At 40.2% G+C, this 22226-nt stretch overlaps 1 protein-coding gene across 5 annotated transcripts in view; it reads right to left on the bottom strand.

Annotated features, from left to right (window-relative positions):
* ntrk2a (neurotrophic tyrosine kinase, receptor, type 2a) overlaps positions 1 to 22226 on the bottom strand; it is a 78015-nt gene that overhangs the window by 23486 nt on the left and 32303 nt on the right. For all 5 annotated transcript variants that reach the window (XM_031856801.1, XM_031856802.1, XM_031856803.1 and 2 more), the window contains one exon: positions 2250 to 2435. In XM_031856801.1, coding sequence (XP_031712661.1) covers positions 2250 to 2435 — 186 coding nt within the window. The remainder of the gene's footprint in view (positions 1 to 2249; positions 2436 to 22226) is intronic.

Genomic DNA, 22226 nt, shown 5'->3' with positions numbered 1-22226 from the left:
TGTGTGTGTGTGTGTGTGTGTGTGTGTGTGTGTGTGTGTGTGTGTGTGTAAATGGGTGTTGTCATTTACTGTACGCACGTGTTGACTTGTGAATAACATTTCCCAGAACAATGTTAATCCTCATTCCCTAGATACGATAAAATACAAACCCCAGAGGATTTGCTGGGATGGAAACGGTGGAAAAAATTGAGAGATACCGTAGACAAAGCCAAGAGGAAGGTGTAACTTCACAAAGATGAAGATAAATCTCTCCTTCAGTTCAGGGCTGAAGCTGCTACTGAGGACACTGAGGTCAAGTCCTCTGTATTTTCTCCTCTCTGAGTTTTAGCATTACATTATGATTTGACTCCTGCAAGGAGTTTTGACTTTCTGGGAAATATCAGTGTTTCCTTTCATGCCATAGTTGGATGACAGGATATGTAGCTCGAGCCAGTTAGCTTAACTTAGCACAAAGACAGTGAATGGGGGAAACAGCTAGCCTCCAGGAAGTTGCATGTGCCTGCCCAAGAAATAGTCCTGCACACAACTACTGACATGATAGTGGTGTCATTCTTCTAATTCTCATCAAGAAAACAAATAAGCGTATTTCCAAAATGTCAAACTGGGTCTGAATTTCCAAATAATTTCCTGAGAGGTATGTAATCTGATACTAAATATAGGGAAAATAGTGGCAGTTATTCTAGTCAGAGTTCAGTTTAAGGAGTTGCTGAATGTCCTCAACAAATCCATTAAATATAACTTGAAAAATACAAATACTTAAAATAAGACACTTTTATTTGGGTTTCCGGCTGGGGTTGTTGTTGGGAATTGAATTTATGACCTCAGTATTTCTAAAATCTTCACTACATCCGTGCTTCAGTTGCTTGACACACTGACATTCTGTATACATACAATGAATACGGTTATGTGGGGTTACAGAAACATACACACAGTAGTTCCAACCTATGCGAGTCCATATAGGTTTTACTGTCAGTCTTTCAAAATGCTTGCAACACACTCTCCAACCACGCTCGCTCCTCTGAGGTAATTATTGTTAATGAGGTGTTAACTTCAGAGGTAAGCTGCACAACTGAAGCTTTGCAACACCGCTAACAGATCCCGTAATTACACACGGATCCATCATCTCTGCTGAGTAATTGTTGCTTTATTGCTGCCAGGAAGAGGCCTGTGCCATCTTTTAAAGTCAAAGCTTGTATTCGATATTACAGTCCACAAGCTTGGTTAAGACCAATGTTTAAAAAGAGATCAGTCCCTGGCATGCAACTGAGTGCCATTTTGCCAAACTGTCTCCATCAAAAGCTGTTGCTCGGGTCGAAAAAAGAAAGAGTGCCAAATAATCGGTCCGATACTTTCAGTATTTATGCCGCCTCTCTGCGAGTCAAAGAAGCATACAGAGTAATAGTTGTAATGGCTGCAGTGTATTAAAAACACGCACTCGTACGCAGCGGTACGCTATTGACGTTCATTGATCCTCAGCGCTTTCGTTCTTGTCTCTCGGCTGTAAATCCCAGTCTGTCGTTTAGTAATAACGCACAACCAAAAAGGTCATCCTCAAATCCCTCCCATTATTATATCTCCTTCAACTGTGGCCTCAAAAATAAGAGCACACACACACGCACACGCACACACACACACGTGGTTTCATAATTTACTGCAACGCAAGGCCAAAGCCTGGAGAAGCTTTTATTACTTGCCAATAATCCTAATGTCATGTTGATGGACCAGGTCACTATCGGTGTGTGCTCTCTGTCCGTCTATTTGTCTGTTGTCTCCTTCTGTTCTCCTCACGTTTCTCTTTTGTTCTGTTTCTGTTGTCTCTTTCTCCTTTCCACTTTCTCTTTGCCCTTTTTGTCTCTTGTTTTGTTGATTTTTGCGCCACTATGCATGTATGTACCTGTTGCGCTGTTAAAAAAACTCAGACTCTTGTACGTTTGGTCTTCCTTCAGCTCTGGTGACGCGTGTGCATGAGTCCCACATGGACGTCTCACATTTATGAATAGATTCATGCTCAACCTATGCCGGGGCGCACACACGTATAAATAGACTTTCTATATTCAACTTCTCTCTCACAATCGACAGCTTATCATCAGCCGCTCCAAGGTCATCGCCATGACAGCCGGAAAGATGTTGCCATGGTAACCCCACGCCTCGTCTGCTTCGCAGCAGATTGCTCATAATGGGTCGATAAGCGTTTGTTCAACACAGTTCATTTGGGTCGCGCGTGACAGATAAGTGAGGTTTTTACTCACACGTGTCGGTCTTGAGGCTGTTTGTGCTCCTGAAGTACTGAGGGTTTTCTATCACCGGGATCTTGGTCATGCCGATCATTACCGCGTCAGGGCCCATCTCTGAGGACGAGGGGGTGTTGCTGCCGTTAGAGACATGATGAAGAGGAGAGGCCGAGTCGTCGTCGTTACTGATCACCGAAGATGGTCCTGAGAGGGCAGAGAAAGAGGGAGTTCTCAGTTATCTTGACAATGAGGTCCTGCGTGTGAGACGGAACATGTCAGTACACGTAGCAGCAGCCCTGTTAATGGTGTAAAGACACAAGAGAATGAATTCAGTGGTTAAGCTGTTATTAGCAGAGATTGAAGAGATGCGATCATAAAGCGGGGAGGTTAAGCTGTTAATATTGATCACAGTAGACATCTAAGAGGAGAGAGATACATCAGTTATATTCATAACATTAGAGTGTGTAAGCTATAAAACGGACCTGCACATTTGTATTCATGTGTTTTTAGCAACACTAATCACCCCCTAAGCTTTCAGTGACTTTTGAAATGAGTCGCATTACAAAGCTTCAATTGTGATCATAGAAGTAGAGTCAAGTACAGTTTGTTACTATCATTGCATCTAACACAGGCTTCACCCTCAAATAGGGCTAAAAGAGCTCCGTATGCAGAGAGCAAGCGCTTATTGCTTGTCTGACGGTTGAGCAGTGTCTGGCACCCTCTCACAAGTCCTTTACAGTGTCGGGATTGGGGGGAATTTCTGTCACGTTCCGAAACCACCAATTTGAGGAGGATGCATAGTGCAAAACAAATGCAGAGTTATGGTGCAAAAAGGGAAACCTGGCTCATCTTTGTCACCTTTATCATTTAACAAGAGTGCTGTGTTGGCCAATGCACATTCCTAGTTTCCTACTTTGTGACACTGCACTGTGTTGCAGTGTTTTTAGTGGTCATGAGGCATCAAACTCATGGATCTGTCACTCCAACTGAACTGGATCTTATTTCCTGTTTCACCGTTGCTCAACAACACAGCTCCTTACATTGCTGAAAGCAGTGCTGGCTGGACACCCACTTTCACCACACCTAACCTTCTTGCTATGCAGAAGGTGGAGGGAAGTACATCCTGGGGCTGACCGCATGAGCCACACAGCACTGGCCAACACACACATCTTAATGTGCAACAGCACTGCAAGAAGTCAGAGGAGGACCGACAATTGCATAAGACAAAGTTAGACTCCTGTTGATAGGATATGTGGAAGAGAATTTGTAAATTTACGTGTGTGGAAAACAAGTGACTAAGCCTGCGAGAGTCCTATTAGAGGGCTAGGCATGTAGAAAAGCACGAGGAACTTTGTCAACAGTGGTTGTTTGAGTGCTGGGTTATTGTTTTGTTTAGGTCAAGCTCTGCAGCATTTAATGATGAAGTCAAGGAAAGAGGGCAATGAAAGAGTATTTCTCCAAAGCTGGGTAACCGAGGGAATTAATGTATGTCCTCAAAGACGAAGGCATGTAATCTAGGAACCCGGTGGAGAAAAGATCTCTGGAGAATAAGCTTTTCTCTATCAAAACTTAGATTTCTGTCACTTTTTCAGTCAGAAAACACTGAATGTTAGGGCTGAACGATTTCGAGAAATGATCTAATTGCGATTATAATTGACTGCTGATTATTAGAGGGAATGATTTGCATCAATATTCAAATTTTCATTGAAAAACATATTTAAATGATTAAATTGTTGCAGGGATCTGTACCAAACAAATATGTTTTCTGAAGTCTGTAGATTATGTGTTGTGGAGGGCCGGACCAATAGTCTGAACTCAATCCTGTTCAATATTATTCCACCTCTTTATAAAAAGTAGTAAATTGTATGATTTTGATAAACTGCAAGTGGTAAGAGTAAATGTTATGATCAGTGGTGGAATATAACAAGTATATTTGCTTAAGTACTGTACATAAGTACAAATTCAAGGTACTTTACCTGAGTATTTCCATTTTATTCAACTTTGTACCTCCACTCCACTGCATCTCAGAGGGAAATATTGAACTTTTTACTCCACTACATTTGTCTGGCAGCTTTAGTTACTTGGCACATTGCAATTTTTCAAACCCTTCCTAACTATCCAAACTGAACAACAGAGTATAAAGTTGTTAAAATAAGCTCCACCTTAAACATCTACAGCAGGAATAATGATCCAAATAATATACATTTGTAATATCCATCGCACACATTCACGAACGTACTCACTTACGTAAATTGAGAAAAAAAAACAGCAACAGTTGCCTTCAAAATAAAAGCAATGCAGCTGTATTCCATGCATGATGTATACTTATTTACGTTTTATTCCTAATTTCCCATTTTAAAGGTCTGATTTAGATTAATCGTTCAGCCCACATGGATATTAAAATCCATGTTTCATACAACAGACAGTTTGGAACAACATGAGGCATGGATCTGGAAACAGAAGAGAGGTGAAATAGAAGTGTCAGACACTGAGCCCAACCGTTTTACAGATAAATACTGTGTTTTGGCAACAGAACGGAGGTGTTATTAGTTTTTAATGAAGACAGTGAGCACGGTCCATGAGGCTGGTTCCATCTCGACAAGTGTGTTGATTACAGCACACTTTCATGGCATTGCAGCTAATATTCTGTGTCATTAGGTTGAGTGCCAAAGCAAACAATACCAGCACTAAATAGTAACTACGTTTGCAAGTGCATACTGGCACCCACTCTCGCGCATACAAATAAACACAGCACAACACACAGAACAATGCTGCTTAACACTTCTTCTGTGACCTTTAACCCCTAATGTGTATGCTTAAAACTTACAACCTTACAGGATATTTTCACTTTTTTTTTGTCTCTAAACAAGATCCACATGCCCGTATGCAAACTGAAATCACAGTAGAAAGAGCTTCCAGTGCTAACACACAAAATAACTTAATGACAACCGGCAACACTTGTAAATCATCGTAATCACTCAGGTACATGGAGGGGTTAGCAAATTACTGCTTTTCAGTACATTGTCCTACAAGTACTGTAATAAGAGCTTGTGAGTGATGGTCTCTTTCATGCCTCCAACTAATTTATGCATTCTTCACTGATCTAGGGGTGTGAACGAGAGAAAGCGAGTGTCTGTGTGTGTGTGTGTGTGTGTGTGTGTGTGTGTGTGTGTGTGTGTGTGCATAAGGCTCTTTTAAAGAGCATAATTGGATGCTTCCATCTAGTCTTGGTTTTTCATCAGCTCTTCACCGTGTGTCAGTAGAAATAAAAAATAACACTAAAGACAAGTTAGAGCAAGGGACCCATCGACCAGGAAGCATTATTCTAAATTACACACACTCGGACTGAACACACAGTCCTTCTCCAGACCTCTTCAAGACACGAAGCATTAGTGAACAGAAAACATTGTATCATGAGTTGAGATTGATTTCCCATGAGCTCAAAGTACAGATGTATGTGGTGGGTTGTGCTGAATTATAACAGTGGTTGACATCGTTCTTTTCCTCTGTCCCTGGCCTCATATCAGGCTCTAGTGCCGCTGACAGGGCTTGATTGAGAGGAAGAAACAGAGTTTGTTTTTGTGCGACGATGTGTGTGTGCGTGAGTGTATGTGAGAGTGTGTGTGTGTGTGTGTGTGTGTTGGTGACTCGTGAGGATTGAAAAGGTCTTGAGAGGGAGAGAGTGAGAGCACAATAGTTAGTTTTTTTGTGTGGGGATGTGCTTGCTTACTCTAAGTGTGTGTTTGTGTGTCTAGCTGTAGTGTCTTCCTGCAGCATCTTTCTGTGTCCAGGATCAGACATGTATGCTAATGTGTCACTTTCAATGAATGGACCCTAAAGAGTAATGAACGGCGAGCGAACGATGAATACCAAACAAGTTGTGGGGTGAATTAATTAAACTCTTTGCAATTTTCAGATGTAACTCACAATTGTTTTCACACATTACAAATAATTGCTACCTTAGGAAAATCATGTCAACCTCACTCCAAAATGTCAACTTGTCATGCTTTTAACAAAACAGTACAATATTATTTGTATTATCAGTTTTAGTTGTAGTATAATAGTACAATGTGGATTTTTCTCCTTGTATTTTGTAATATATTGTATCAATCTTTTTTTTTTGTGTGGAAGGGGCAATAAAGAAGAAAGGTAAACAGCTTTGTTTTAAACTTTCTGACAATGCAGATTTTCTGGATGATTCTAGATATTTCTATTTTTCAATCCTAAAATGAGGATGGAAATTGTCAACCCATGACGGCACATTTAATCATTCGGTTTCTCTGAATACATGCAGATCACCAGATGAAGAGATAATTGTGTTTGGTTTGATCGGTTTCAATTAAAACTCGATTTCACTCAAAACGTAAAAACAGCTATTAATTGTAAATACTGTCAGAGTTGTGTATTTTATTCATGTTCTTAAATGGAGGAATACTTTTGTTTCCCCTTAAATTGAGACTATTCAACTCAGCGTTACTAAATGAGAGACGGACATTTTGCATGTTACAGCTGCCAGTACCAAACAGCTGGCTGTCCGAAAAAGGGCGTGGTTTCCAAATTTCTTTCACTGGAGAAATTTTGCATTCAAATGATGAAGCTGTTGGTTTTGGGCAGTTCGAGTTGTCTAATTACTTGCAACGTTTACCGATCTGAGACTATCTCAACGTATTAAAGGGAAGAAGATAAACATGCTGCTCATGAGAGCGCAGGTTATTGTCTGTCAGCATGTGTGTGTTTGTGTTGGGAGGGGCTGAAGATCATTAACGCAGAGAGGTCCCAGGGTCAGATCGTTATAAATACCGTTAAGCTGAGGGGGTATGTGTGTGTGTGTGTGTGTGTGTGTGTGTGTATGAGAAGGCGAGGTGGTAGAGGGTCCACAGGGAGTGACCTGGTAAGATGTAAAGTGGGGGGAGGTGGAGGGAGGAAGAGAGAGATGGACAGGAGAGGTGAAGGTATAAGTGGGGTCAGGTCACGACCCAACACTGTTAATAGACATGGAACCGATGTTTAAACTGGTGGAGACTGGAGCTCCTCGCAGTCTGGCGAGGAGCAGGTCAGGTTAACAGTCAATAACACACATCGCCTTGCCTTCAAAGTTCAGGTCATGACTGAGAGGTGGGTGGCAAAAGGATGAGCACTAACAATACCAATTATGTCATTGTTTTTAAGTATGTTTGTCTTTTTAAATAACAGGTAGAGGCACTGTGTTGTGATCGTCAGGTGTTTGATACTTCAGTGAAATGGAATGAACGTGTTGAAGTTAAAGTGGGTTACAAATTGTTCATTTTTGTGGGAAACTTCCCCCTCAGCTCATTTTGTAGCACCCATCTGCGACCACCTGCGTCGGTCTTTGCCACTTTGCATTGGCCTTCAATAAAGTCACACCACCTACCAACTCTCCGTGATGTTGCTTTGTTCCGAGGTCTGTACTTGATGGGTACAATGTTACTATTAACAACTGGAATGACGATCTAAACTATGAAAATACATTGCTACTCATCACACATCATCATTGATGGAGGCATTCGATGACTGCTGTTACTGTAGGTCTGATTCTTCATGTGTTTGTCCCTGTGTCTAGTTCAACAGCTGTTTCTGTCGAGGGAGGTTGGGCAATACTGCCGTCCAATCAGAGATGAACAGTGACATTGTTAAATGAATGACCTCTAGTCCACACGGGCTTCAGTAGAGGTTTATGTAGAGTGCTGGAAATTAGACGCTTGGTGAAACTGAGTAGATGTGTTTCATCGACATACAATATTGTAAAACCTTGTCAAGATAGAAGGAAATCCCCCCACTTTGAATGTGCAGGGGATGATAGAAACTTAAGTGCTGCACTGTGAAAATAAAAATGAACAGGCGTTGACATTTTTATGACACTCGTCTTGTTTCTACAGTTGTTTCTGATTTACAGAAGAGAAATGAGTGCTGGGTATTAAATCAACTGTAATTCAGCTATAATGCACCCCTGAAGCATCCAAATTCAGAGATGTCACAGTTATTGGAAGGAAAAGGGGTGATGGTGGAGCTACATGAGCTACAGATGCAACTCACCAATAGGGCGTGGTGACGATGCCAGAACCAATACCAGTTCCCATAAAGTGATACTGTTAGTACCAGGTAGAAGCTGAAATGGTTTACTGCATAGAGCATAGCCTTCTTGTAATGATTATTATCATATCATGACCATATCCTGATGGTCAGGCCGTGAAAATATTATGCTGAAGCTTTTTTGTTTTTATGCATAAAACAGCTAGACGGCTGAAGTAGACTCGGCTCTGGTTAGTTACCTTCTATTCTGTTCATGAAAGTTCTCAGCGATAAGGGTGTCTAGAGATTTCCTAATTGGCAACAAAGGATCAGATTGTGTTTACTGTGTTACAATTGCTAAATTCTTTCCTAAAATGCAGTGCAAGGAAATCAGTGGAAAGGGGTGTACCAAATGTCAGTCTGTTACATTCAAATTCAGCTTCTATTGAGGTTTTTGAATGAAGCGTCAACTGTCTGTCATCATCTTTTACGATGTCATCACCCTAAAAAATGGGGGAAATCTAATTTAGTTACATGTATACGTTATTGCGGTAATATGAATGTAATTTACGGCGGTGTTACATTGCTGCTAGCCCGCCCCGTTAATACAGCGTGCGTCCTCTCTTTGTGTCCGGCAAACGGGAGCAAAGCGTTTTTCACTGCAGTGAAAATTTGTTTTTGAAAGGTGAAACGCCAAGAAATATGGATTAAAGACAAATATGTTGATAGATAAAACAGGTTGTACATTTTGGAAATATTTTTTTTTGTAAATTTGGATTCTGGACCGAAAACTGAGTGCAGCGTCGCTCGCTGTGTGTGTGTGTGTCTGAGAGAGAGTGACAGAGAGGAGAAGTTGTTTCTGTTAGTTATTATTAATAATAATAATAATAATAATAATATTTTGAATGTCAACATTATAAACGGTTTCCGGTGATAGCGCCGTCCCCCGACTCCTGATGTTAGGACTGCGTTGTCGCGTAACCATTGTGCCCACCCTCTGGTTACCCCTCAGGTAAAGTGTTAGCAGTGTTAACTGCTTGCCGGCGGCTCAGACATCTCCGTGTTCAGAGCCATGTGCAGGCAGGAAATCCCGGCTGTATGGGTTGTAGCTGCTGCAGTCGTGGGCCAATCACACGTCGCATGAAATCAAAGAACGCCTGCGGTGTTTGGCTGCAAGTAAAACCATACAAATAGTCATTTCATTTTTTTTTCTAGATCTGGGCACAAAAAGGATCCATTGCAGGTATGATTTGAATGCAGAAGTGTTGATACTGCTTGGTAGTGGGTTATTATTTCGGTCGATACCTTAAAGGTTTCGAGTATCGATACCCAGCCCTCCCCAATGGTTGTGAGTCACACTCAATGTTACACAGCTACTCCACCTGGACAGTCCATTCTTTAGCTCTCTAAGTTGCTGCTGTGACACCGGCGCTGCTGTGGGAGCCCGAGGGTTTGGGGATCTGGAGTTGAGCAGGAGTTTTATGGCAGGAGCGTACGCTGGAGTGGAGTGAAAACGATGACTGTGAGTGACTGCATTGATCTATCTTAGGCTCTCTGGGTACACCTCAGACAACCTGAAGCCATTTACCGCTGCTTGTTGCCCAGGGCGATGGATGCATAGAGGCTATTATGGGATTTAAGGACATCAGGCCTGTCAGTCAGTCTGTTAAAATAGCTTGGTTGTCTTGTGCCCAGATAGCAACAGAAGGAGCAGTTGTTAGCAGATAATAGTGGATTTTATGATTTGAGATTATTTTCGGGAGTCAGTGAGGTCAGAGCACAAATTGGTTGAAATATATGGTTCAGATGCACTTCATAGGTAGTGATGGACAGCCTAGATATCAGGTACAAGTTGACAAAAATAACAAATTTAACAGGCAAGCCATCTACTCTAGTTTGCTCTCTGCAGTTGAAGCCATTTAGTATATGTACTTCAACCCTTTTGGCTCTAAAGCTGCTGAGTAAATAGCATGTACCAGAGCAGAATCTGAGGTATTCTTGACAATTTCACAGTCACAAATGCAGATCCTCTGGCTGCCATATAATCATTTTGCCTCTCGATGAAGAATAATTGACTACGAATTAAAAAGACAAGAAATTCCCATGCATGTAAACTCCCTATTTGTCTCTGATGGGCGTTTTATCCAAGCACGTCAGTGGAGCAGTCACGCAGGCTTCAGGGCAAAAACACAGGACTGCTGTCACTGTTGACCCCAAAGGTCTCGTTGACCCCTTACGCCCATCACAATACGTACAAACACACACCCACAGATGACTGGTAACCTGAACTACGTGGTCTCTAAACTGTGCTGTCACACTGCTGAACACAGGAAGTAATCTATCGATCCGGGAGGAAGGGGGATGGAGGATGCAGAGGAGAGAGACAGACAGAGGAGAGACAGCAGAAAGGGGAGTAAAGAAGAGCGTACAGAGATGCAGATTCACTGAGTGCCTGGCAGAGAGACGGGGGGTAGATAGAGTCAAAGTAATGCAGGGAAAGAAGAAATATGCAGATGACATTTTAGATTTTTAGAGCCTGAAAACAATTTTGGCTAATGAGGTTCTTTCTCTGAGCAATAAGGTTCTACATAAATACAGTCTGCCAAAGGTACTACAGTTTAGGTTATTTGGCACGGAGATTTCGTATTTTGTATTTCACTGGTTTAAAGTAAGGCAGGGGTCATGTCACACATGCACCAATCAGGATTTAGTTGAATCTAACTGTAATGACAGTTGTGGGATTGTTTGCTTAAGTTTCCAGGTCAATCAAATCTGATCTAATAACCCACACACAATCCTGATGAAGCAGTTTTTAGAGTTCATAAGTAATAACTAAGGATGTTTTTACCAAAATATAACTGATTATTGCTTATTTAGTCATCAAAAAGTTGAAAGGGTCTCTGCTTATCTCGCTTACCGCTAATATAGTTATTCATTTACAAATGTTTTTGGTCTTTATTGTTCTCTTAACGTTTTTACATTTGTAAGATTAATATTATCCATTATATCGGTATCTGCCACAACAAACTGATAGTTATTATTTATTGTTACCGGCCATGCAATTCTATATTGTATATATTTTAATTCTAATTTTTAATTTAATGTTATAGAAAACTACAGATTTTGAACCAGGTTTTTACGGGGGCATACAATTCTCCCCGGAGCTTTTGGAATTTTTTCCATAAGATTAAAACATGATGAATTGTTGAAAGATATAAAGGGTTTATCCAACAGCATTCATCACATGTATTAGAGCTGCAACAACAACAATCATTATCATTATTGATTAATCATTTAGTGTGTGAAACATAAGACAATAGTGGCAAAAAGGGCAATCATGACTTCCCAGATCACAAGTTGACGTCTTTAGATGTCTTGTTTTGTTTCACCAACACAAAATATTCACTTTTCAATGATATAAAACAAATCCACATGTGAGAATCTGTAACCAGAAAATGTTTGCCATTTGTTTGCTTCAAGAATGAAGAAAAAAAAAATCAATAAATGATCTAAATTGATGATGGTTATTTTTCTGTCAACCTAATCGATGAATCGATTCACTTTAAATGTTATTACACAGTAGTTTATTAGTACGCTTTACCTATTGTATAGGTATCGGCATGTGTGTTTGATTTCAGGGGTAAATGGCAGCTTGTGATAGTAAATAGATTTGAAATAAATGTGTAATTATTTTAATATATAAGGTTATACATAAAACAGAAAGTTATTAAAAAGAGAAACAATGGAAATACAGACAAAGAAATCACATTAATAAGGAAGAAGGGCCAACAAAGAAGAAAGGGCAGAGAGTTAGTGGGATGGATTCAGTAGACGGGTAGAATTTCCTCTGCGCTGCATTTCAGTAAATGTCTGTACGAATCTGCCTGTACAAGCGTAAAATCCTCCTCTTTGGCCTAATGCAGAGGCCTATCACATTCCCCTCTTCTCTGTACCAACCACTGGTAAAAATAGACATTTCCTCGTCTCTCTCTGTCTTCCTGCGTCTGTCTCGCGTCACGTATCTCCTCTCTCATCTCCATGCATGTGTCTACCACCCCGCTTTTTTTCGTCATCTTGTTTTTTTCCCACATCCTCTTCTCTCTCTCTCTCTCTCTCTCTCTCTCTCTCTCTCTCTCTCTCTCTTCCTTCCTTGTAGCAGCCTCAGTCTGATCTTTTCTATTTTTAATATTCAACCCACATTCACCTTCTCATATGACACACTGGAAGACCAGTTCCTCCTACTGAAGGCACTCTGAGGTGGTCAGAGATGTGAAAACGAAGAAGCAGGGAAGGAGGTGAGAGGAATTAAAGTGTGACTAAGGACTGTGTGTTGTTGTGTTTCCGGTTCTGTAATATCAGGCCATCATAGCACCAGGCACTTGTTCACTACGGAGAAAGATTCTTCAAATATCAAAATGTCCACATTAGAACATACGTATAAAAGAGAAACATCTCAACCTTTCTTTTCCATCTTACATTAACAAACTTGTCTTTAACCTGTTAATGCTGAAATGAACGGTAAATAAGAAGTAAATCTTAATACATCTTAGATCTCGCTATTTTCAATCAATCACACCCACTGTGGTGGAAAGTCGCAAAGTACATATAGTTAAATAAGTAAAAATGTGACGTTCTTTTACTTAAGTATTTCCATTTTATGGCGCTTTACTTCTGAATCCAAACACAAAACCCAAGATGATCTTATCCATAATCAGGTTGCTAATACTCATTCATCACCTTTTAAGCAGCAGTTTTTGTTTTTACTTACTTTTTCTCTTATCTTTGAATTTCATGCAATATTGGGCAATTTGAACTCTTAGGGCCTTGAGCATGTTTTAATGTAAATTCTTACTATGAAATACAAATAGTAACTTTAGCTGTCAAATACAATTAGAGGAATAAAAAGGCAAATATTTCCCTCTGAAATGTAGTGAAATAGAAGTAGCATAAAATGGAAGTACCCATACTGTACCTCAATTGTAGGCTTCAGTAAAGTGCTTTAGTTAATGTACTTAGTTAAATCCACCTCTGTCTACAATCTGACATTCATGCCCACATCACGCAGCACTCGGCCAGGTGTGCAGAGGTAAGGACGCAGTCAGGGTTTAAACTTCTCTTTCTCTTTCTTATTTCCTTCTTTCCCTTTGCACAACTAGACTGTCACTTTATGAACAAACGAGTGGCAACGTCATGTATGCCTTCCAGAAGGGAGTGCTTGAGACAGTGCACCATTTAAACGATCATTGCAGCTCACCCCTTTCACCTCGGTGTGTGAGCCCTCCGAACAGCTATGGAACTCTTTGGCCGTCCAACATCTTCTGATGACAAATCGTACAAACTTTAGTTCCTTTCAAGCATAACCCCACCGTAACACTCTTTCTGAACTGATTACTTTTACTATTGATACTTTTACTACATACTTGCTTTTACTTAAGGAACAGCTTCCGTGCAGGACCCTTACATGTAATGAGGCATTTTTGCATTGTGGTATTGTTATTTTTATGCGAGTAAAGGATCTGAATACGTTTTCAAGCTTAAGCCATCACACCATATTAAAACTTTTAACTCCATGAATAAAAGTGTTTTAAAAAGTCTGCATTGTAATTAGTCTGGGACAGTGGGGCTGTTGACAATCCTCACAGTCTTGCAGTACAAAAGGAAATGCATTGATGACTTGAAACATTGTTGCTGCCTTCAGTTCAGAGATGGACCGAGTCAAATACATTTACAGAAAAGAGGAAGTACAATAAAAGAGTTGAATGTGGCATTGATTTCAAAGCCAGAATGGTCCGAGATATATTATGTTTCATGAATTGTGTCTGACTGAGCCTTTTGTACTGATAAATAGGGGAACACACAGGAATAAATATGCACAGACGCACACCTAAAAGCTCTTGCATTTTTGGATGAAAAAGACACATTTACACACAAAGGACACCGATAAATGATTTATTTTATTGAAAAGAAAAAAAACCCTTTCTGTCCTCTGAAGTATGAAATATCGTTTTCAAATGACCCTTTTAAGCAATTAGCCTCTTGAACGCAGCTTTAATGCCACAACAACAGTTTATGGAAGAGGATCAATAACCAAAAAGACTTTGTCGCTTTTTTTCTTCAGCTTTGCCTTTGTGCTAAATATGACATGAATTGACATTTTTTTGTATGCTAATGATGGATAGGTAAAAAGGTTACCATTGTGCAATTACCGAAAGGTTTTAGGCACTGTGCTGCAGTTAGAGGACATGCCATAGCTGAAACATTAGGTACGGTAATGTCTGTCACAAACACATGAAGTTAAAACAGGCTCTTCTTCAGTTATAAAACAAAACTATTGTGTATGTACAAAGGAAATAAAAAGGACAAATACAATAAAGACAAAACATAAAATAACATTCACTTCCAGTTCAAAACCTACTATACTATACTGTCATATTTCCCAGTGTTAGCATTTTGTCAATTTTTAGCTTAAACATCTTTAACAATTTCAAGAAAACCGTAAATATGCAATTTAGAATGATCAAACATAAAATATGTCCAATTATGTGCAAAAAAATCAAAGCAATTCAACTTAAAATGAGCCTATATCATCCGGTTTATAAAAGAAACTAACAAAGTCAGTTTCTTAAAAATATAGCTTCTGAACGGCAATGCACTTTATATATTCTGTTTATTAATAATAATAATAATAATAATAATGATAATAATACAGAGGAATCTTGGCGATCAAAATCCCAAGTTGAAGAATGAAGATTGCCTGAAATGTTCAGCTTGTTGAAATGCAAGTCAATTCTAGACCAAAGTTTGCTCTAAATGTGGATTTGGAGCAAATTCTGCCTCAACAGGAATCAGCCTCACCCTTGTTTTTGTTCCCTTTTTTAAAAATGAATAGTTTGACATTTTGGGAAATATGCTTATTTGTTCTCTAGCGGAGAGTTGGACGAGAAGATCGATACCACACTCGATGTCTGTCCTTTATACAAACAGCCAGCAGCCGGTAAGCTTACCTCAGCACAGAGACTGGCTCTGTCCAACAGTAACAAAACCCTCCTACCAGCACCGAATTAACATGTTGCATATCGATGGTTTAATCTGTACAAAATACAAAGGGTATCTCACAAACTGTTGAACTATTGAAAGGTGTTATAATGCCAATGTTCAGTCCATTCTCTATTTCCAGCAGTGAAGTTTACTGGTCATGTCACATTTGGAAGTTGGTTTTATCCAACTGTTCTACTGATATGGCTTGACGGTTGATACAACTGCACTTTGCACTAAACAGTAATGAATGCATACAAAAACTGACTGTAAATCCATCAGGTTGTAATATATATATACTATACTTTTATGTAAAAAACAAAAAAACATTGCTTAAGTTTAAATGCAAGTTCACACTAATAGCAACAGACACAACACGTTACATTCATGTTGCTGATGGAGCTGCAGAAACAGACTGATAATGTGTCTGGTTGAAGTTTTCTCCATAATTGAAACAATCTTTCTTTCTCTATCAGTCTGTCTCACTTTCTTATAAACACACACCATGCGTCCACAAACACACCCTCAGTAACCGCAGACATACAAAAAGACACACCCACTCTGCCCAATCTTCCCACTCCATTCACTTTCATCATTCGTCGCTTCAGGGCTTTTTTAAAATGAATATTATTAACCTTTTGTTTTTATTTATTCATTTTGTTGCATTTTTAAACATTCTTCACTCTGATGTGTTTTTTTTTAATTTCTTTTAATTATTGACGCCTAATTAGCACTTTGGCAGATTGATTAAATCATTCTCACACTGTAAAAGCTTGAGAAAGCTTTAAGAGTGTGCTGGTAGTTTATGGCACTGATTTCTAAAATACAAACCATAACCATGGCACTTTCAAAATCACTCGAACAGCAAAGAGGTGAACCCTTAAACTGAAGTATATATAAAGTATAAACACTAAGTGCAGTTTAGCAGCTAGCTTACCACACCACTTGGAATGTGAATTTTCATACATAAGTTAAAGTGCACCGCCCCTTTTTTTGTCTTATTAATGGATGCAGAAGCTGTTCAAGTGCACACTCTTAACATAATGTGATTTAAAAACATCAGCTATCCTGAAACACAATACGGTGTGTGTGTGTTTTTTCTTCTTCGGATTAGATTTGATGACCAGTTTGACTGTCTGGGGTCTGTCTGGGGTTTTGGATAAACAACGTCGTACTCTATTAAAGTGTGATTCCCTAGAAAAAAAACAACCTTCTCCCACACCAGCAGAAAGTTTCTGTGTTTCTTAACCCTGTAGCCCTCTTAATCAAATATTCCCCATGCGTCTGCCCTGACCTCAATCTCAGCCAGCACTGCCTCTCTGTGTGTGTGTGTGTGTGTGTGTGTGTGTGTGAGAGAGAGAGAGAGTCATCCCACATACTGACTTGACATGTGCACAAATGGCGGACTGTATAAAGTAAAATGCTACCTACATGTGCATATGGGAGGCACCTAAGTACTTGACATGCACACGTAATTAATAATTCATGTGTGCAACTGTGAATATAAGCATTTATCTGTCTCCACAATGTAAGTGAGACGTGCAGCATTGTATCCTTCCATGTATCCAAAATGAGCATGTAAGACAGAAAAGTGCATTAAAAAGTCCAATGTAGCCCAAACTGTTATGGTTTTCTATGTGGGCCTTTATGTGTGCACATGGGTACAATTATGGACAGATGTGCATGCGTGACTGCATCTGTCTCTCAGAGAGGAAAGGTTGGTGGAAGGCAACCTATGATTCATTTAACAGAGACCTCAATTTATGATCTAGTGTGTGTCAGTGTTGGAAACTGACGAGGTGCGTCTTCCCTGGTGAATTACATACAAGGCTTGTAACATCTTAAACATCCTTCACTGTAAAAATATTCCCCCCCAAAAAAACCACTACCGACATTGTTTGATTTATAGAGCTACTGATTTTCCACTATAACTGCACTGTCGGTACGAAGAGGGGGTGGAAAAGAAATCTGTTTTTCTGCAGATGTGCTGGATGTTTTGACAGGTGTGGTGAATACCTGCAAAACTAATTCGACGGTTACGCAGCAGTTTGAGTGCAGAGTGCCTCCCAAACAGTCAGGTAGTGTGCTCTGCCACTCCTGGTGTTAACGGTAAAGACTTTCAGAAGCCTGCCCAACTCGTCACATAGTTATGCTTTTTAGCATTTATAGCACGCAAGAGCGAGGCAAATGGAAGTGAAGCCATTTTCTCTTGAATACCATTCCATTCCTCTTATCACTTTTATTGCTTGTTCTAACTGTGACTTGCAGCAGCGCCGGCTACACTAACGGGAAGCTGCTGCCGAATTCAAACAAAATCACTTATTTTCTCTTTCTCTCTCTCTCTTCAAAGCCTCTTTTTCTTCCCCATTCTGCAAAGTGGTTTTGGTTACTTAGTTTAATGAACCTCAAAACTTCTTCAAACTGTTTGGCAGCATCACCAAGAGCCAGTAGAGGGGCTGAATGTCTTGGGTGTTTGGATTTGGTGTTGTTATACGATGTAATAAAGACATTGTTTACAAAGTTAGGATTGGATGTACGTAAGATGGGCTTTTGTAGTGTGCATAAAGAAATATTGAGCTGGTATATATCAGCACTAAGGGTGCTGTGGTAATGACCAAAATCCGTAGCTTAAATCTGCAGCAGTGTGTCTGTGTGTGTGTGTGTGTGTGTGTGTGTGTATGTGTGTGTGTGAGTGTGTGTGGAGGTGGAAGGCATGTGTGTTTTTGGGGAAGATGTAGGTTAATGGCTGTCTCTGTCCCTCTGATCTGAATAATTCATCCAATGGGAGGCTTTTATGCGTACGGCTCTCTCTGATTGGTTGATCAGGCTGCTGCATGCCAGAGCTCTACCTGGTTCCTCTACCTTTAGAAGTTGATAATGGACACCATCCACCTGACCGCTGTGTGTGTGTGTGTGTGTCTGTGTGTGTGTGTGTGTGTGTGTGTGTGTGTTTGCACAACCCCGTAACCCCCGACCACTCCCTTCATTTTTTATACATAGTTTTTTGTTTTGTTGGTTGGATATGTGGATGCCCCTCTTCTTTAGCTTCTCCCATTTCCCATTGTGTCTCCCACAAACGCTCTCTGAGACACACAAACACACACTAACACAAACAATCTTTCGCCCTTGCTTTTAGTCTCTTGTGTGTCCGTCTCCGTTAGCGTGAGACCAACTCCACTGGGATGTTCTGAAACAACGCACAGCCTGAAGGGAAAGACAGAAAACATAAACAATAACAAAAACAAAACAACGGTAACAAAAGAAAACAACACAACTGTAAAATAATAATAATAATAATGATGATGGCAATAAATAATAACAACAAACAGCTTTTGCAAGAGAGGCGTAGTTGCTGGTGTCAGAACCACAACAAGTTTTTTTGCTTAGTATTTGTTAAAAAAGTTGTTTCTGTATTATTGCACATTAGGATGGAGAAAGTACACAAGGCTTCTGCACATGAAAATAACCATCATTCAGTCATTTAATGCTTAGGAAAGCAACTTTTTTTGAGGTTTAATGCCAATCTTTCAAATGGAGCTATATATCGATATCCTTGTGTTGTTTTTCCACCCTTCATATAGCTACACGTACTGTGAGTAAAGAATCTTCTAGGTTAATTGAATCTCGTATTAGAGCAGAGGTTTAGTAAATTAGGCTAATGTTATTCACAACAGAGCGGCACCAGAACTTCTTGTAGTCAGTGTACTTGGAAATACAATCTAGCATTTCTGATATCTATACTTTAGTCTAATGAAATCCTGGCTAAGCATGCACACGGTATACTTTGAGTAGGCCTCAGAAGTAATCTCCAACCAGGGTGACCAATTGCAGCAGTGCAAATATTAGTGCAGGAACTGAACGCACAAACCGACACTCGACTAGTGCGAGAGAGCACACGGTGGGAAACAAAGGAGCACTCAACAACAGACCAAACCTCCCGTCATCGACTGGCGAAACAGAAACAATGGAGTCACTGGGGCAGTTGGACGGCACTTTCAGGATCATCATGTGTAGATCTGTTTGGTTAGATGGTGACAGTGTTTGAAAGATGATGATTTATTCAACGCTTTGATGACACAATTATGGATGTACGATCTGTGTTCTAGGTGTGTATGTGCATTGTGAGGTTGATGACAAGTGTGTTGTGTGATGCAGCGGCTTGGAGCCCGAGACAAATCTCCCTGTGGGACAATAAAGTATGTCTTGTCTTATCTTATAAAGGGTAATTATTGAGGGAGTAAGAGAAAGTTCAAGATAGATTGTTTTCAATAAGGGTTCAACAGCTTTACCCAACTCTGTGAACATTTTGTCTGGTCATGTGAAAGGGAAAATATTTAAAATATTTTGAATAGTATGAAAGATATAAACGCTAAAAGTAAGTTAGATAACGTAGGAATGTTTCTACGCTGAACAGGGTTGAAGTAGCTAGGTGCCAGAATCATGCCAATGCTCAATAATACCATCAAGCTGATGTTTAGAGAGTGTAATATTTACCATCTTCACCATCTTACCTTAGTGTGTTATGCCAACATTTGCTAATTGGTGCTAAACTCTGTTTTTGGGTAGTCATGAGTTTAAAGCCATAAACCAAAGTATTGGACAAAGTCAAATGTTGACCTGCTGATGGCGCTGGATTAAAAAAATGACGATGAATGTCTTTACCAAATTTAATCCGCCCGATTTCAGTCCAGACCAAAGTTGCGGACTCACTGTTTGAGCCAAATAACCATGAAGTGTGACGAACTAGCCTCCTAGATTAACGCCCATCTCCAAAGACCGATCAAGATCATAAGGTACAAAGATAAGCCAACAGTGTAACTGGTGCACAGGCCTCATCGTCTCTGTGTGTGATGATGCTGAGTGGATTTATTTATCAAAAAAGGTCACAGCCACTGTGACATTTTACACAGATCCACAAAGAGCAGCTTCCCAGTAAAGTGTTTATTTGTTTAAAAAAAAAATGTACTCACAGTAGAGATGAAGTGACCTTTTACCAAAACCTGAACAATAAACGTATCGATCCTACACACATCTGAGCTTCACTTGATAGCCCTCGACCTTCCCACTGCTCTCAGATCAATGGACACGCTCACACCTACTTTCCTGCCTCGTACCAGTGAGCACAATCCAACTGTTTCAACTTTGTGTCACATCTTTGCCTGCAAAGACACACACAAACGATAATCTCCTGCATGTTTCACAGTCAAAGCCACGGACTGATACCAACACCTGGCATGTCACTGGGGGAGTCTGTGCCAGCCAAACATAACAGCCTTATCTTTGTTGGAGGATTATGTGTGTGCACGTTTACCAACTTGTCAGTTTACGACAGAGGCTGAGCAGCCAAAATAAATAAAACCTCTCTGCTGGATGTGGCATTAAGGTTTAAAGGCATTCCGAATATCTGAGAGAAAAATGAGAAATGTCACCAAAACACCTGCAGCCAGAGTTTGTGTGTTGGAAGACGGTTGTAGGTAGGTGAGTCATGTCTCGTTAAACATCAGACAGATGAGGGGAGAGAGATAGAGATGAGGTAAAAAAAAAAGAGAGAATAAGAGTCAAATTCCAGTTGTGTCACAGCCGTGGTTTCGATTTAATTGCATGCAGCAGCTTTATGTTCTCATGGTCTTCGTTACATTTCTTTTGATTTCCTGCTGCAGGACTACAGAAAATTACTATTTTGGTTGAAGTACGTATGTTTTTGCATCAAAATGCTATTTTCCTGAGCCCTTCTAAAAGACGGGACACAGACTCCAGTCTCCTGCATGAAATTCAGACCACCAACCAACACCACTCCTTTACTTTCTGTCTGGCTACATAAAGACCACACTCTCTTGCTTCCTCCATGGGCACTGGATGTTAAGATCACTTGTAAATCTTAAAATGCAGATTTAATCTATGGATGTAAATCTGCATGTGCTCCCTGGACTCAAATAATTAGTGTAGGAGTTACAGTGTAACTCCTGTAGCTTCTATCACAAAACTAATGAGGGCCGGAGGTTAAGACAGTCTGGAATAGAGGCGATACTCATCCTCTGTTAGCATCTCTGTTTGCTTATTAAAACTGAAAAACAGCACTAGTGAATAAACACACAATACTGAGGAATACATCCAGATTGTGTTTAATCGTACAGTATAGCTGCTTGTTATGTCCTGTGCCAAAACAATATCTCCACCACTGCAGGCGGTCTGAGGAAGAAGGATGTGTAATTAGGGAGCTCGTGCAGAGGAAATAAAGTCAGACCAGGCAAGTAATGGCTGAGGCGTCTGTCAGGACGGGAATGTAAAGGAGAAAAACATTCAAGGTTCAGCTGACACTTTATGATAAAGGACGGGGTGAGACGAGCCAAAAACAACAACCTGCTTTCCCCCTTAAGCTGCAATGGTCATTTCTGTTCCGTGTAATATCTAGAGAGAAATGTTGCGATTTGCAGAGTAAGAAAAAAAAAAACCTGTCACTAACACTCACTTTACTACCACTAGGCAGTGACCACAAAGACAAAACAATATGATGTCCCCCTTGAGGAATGTTCCTTGAGAGTCACGCAGTGACCTAATAACAATCCGCCAGAGACACTTTAGGCTTTAATTTGTACCCCAACACTACGATACAACGAGTCAGCTGAATACTTGTGGAGGTGCACAGTGGAAGTTTAGTAGATTAACAAACCCGGGACAGAGGAATGTTACATCAAAGAGGTTTATTGGTATCGCAGAAGGTTTCCACGTCATGGTTTTTGCGTCTAGCAAAAGATAGAAAGGGGTCAGGGCTGAACTTCTCAACTGCAAAAACACCTCGATCAGCCCAGAAACGTTACAGAAAGATGACACCAGTAACAATGAATAAAGTCCCCAAACAGGCAAGAAATGATGATGGCTGTAGCACTGGCATGACAGAGCATCACCACAGAAGATACAAAAGTGTATTCA

This window comes from Anarrhichthys ocellatus, unplaced genomic scaffold (assembly GCF_004355925.1).
Source record: "Anarrhichthys ocellatus isolate YVR2014 unplaced genomic scaffold, GSC_Weel_1.0 scaffold17, whole genome shotgun sequence".
Lineage (NCBI taxonomy): Eukaryota > Metazoa > Chordata > Actinopteri > Perciformes > Anarhichadidae > Anarrhichthys > Anarrhichthys ocellatus.
This window is presented reverse-complemented; position numbering and strand designations above follow the sequence as displayed.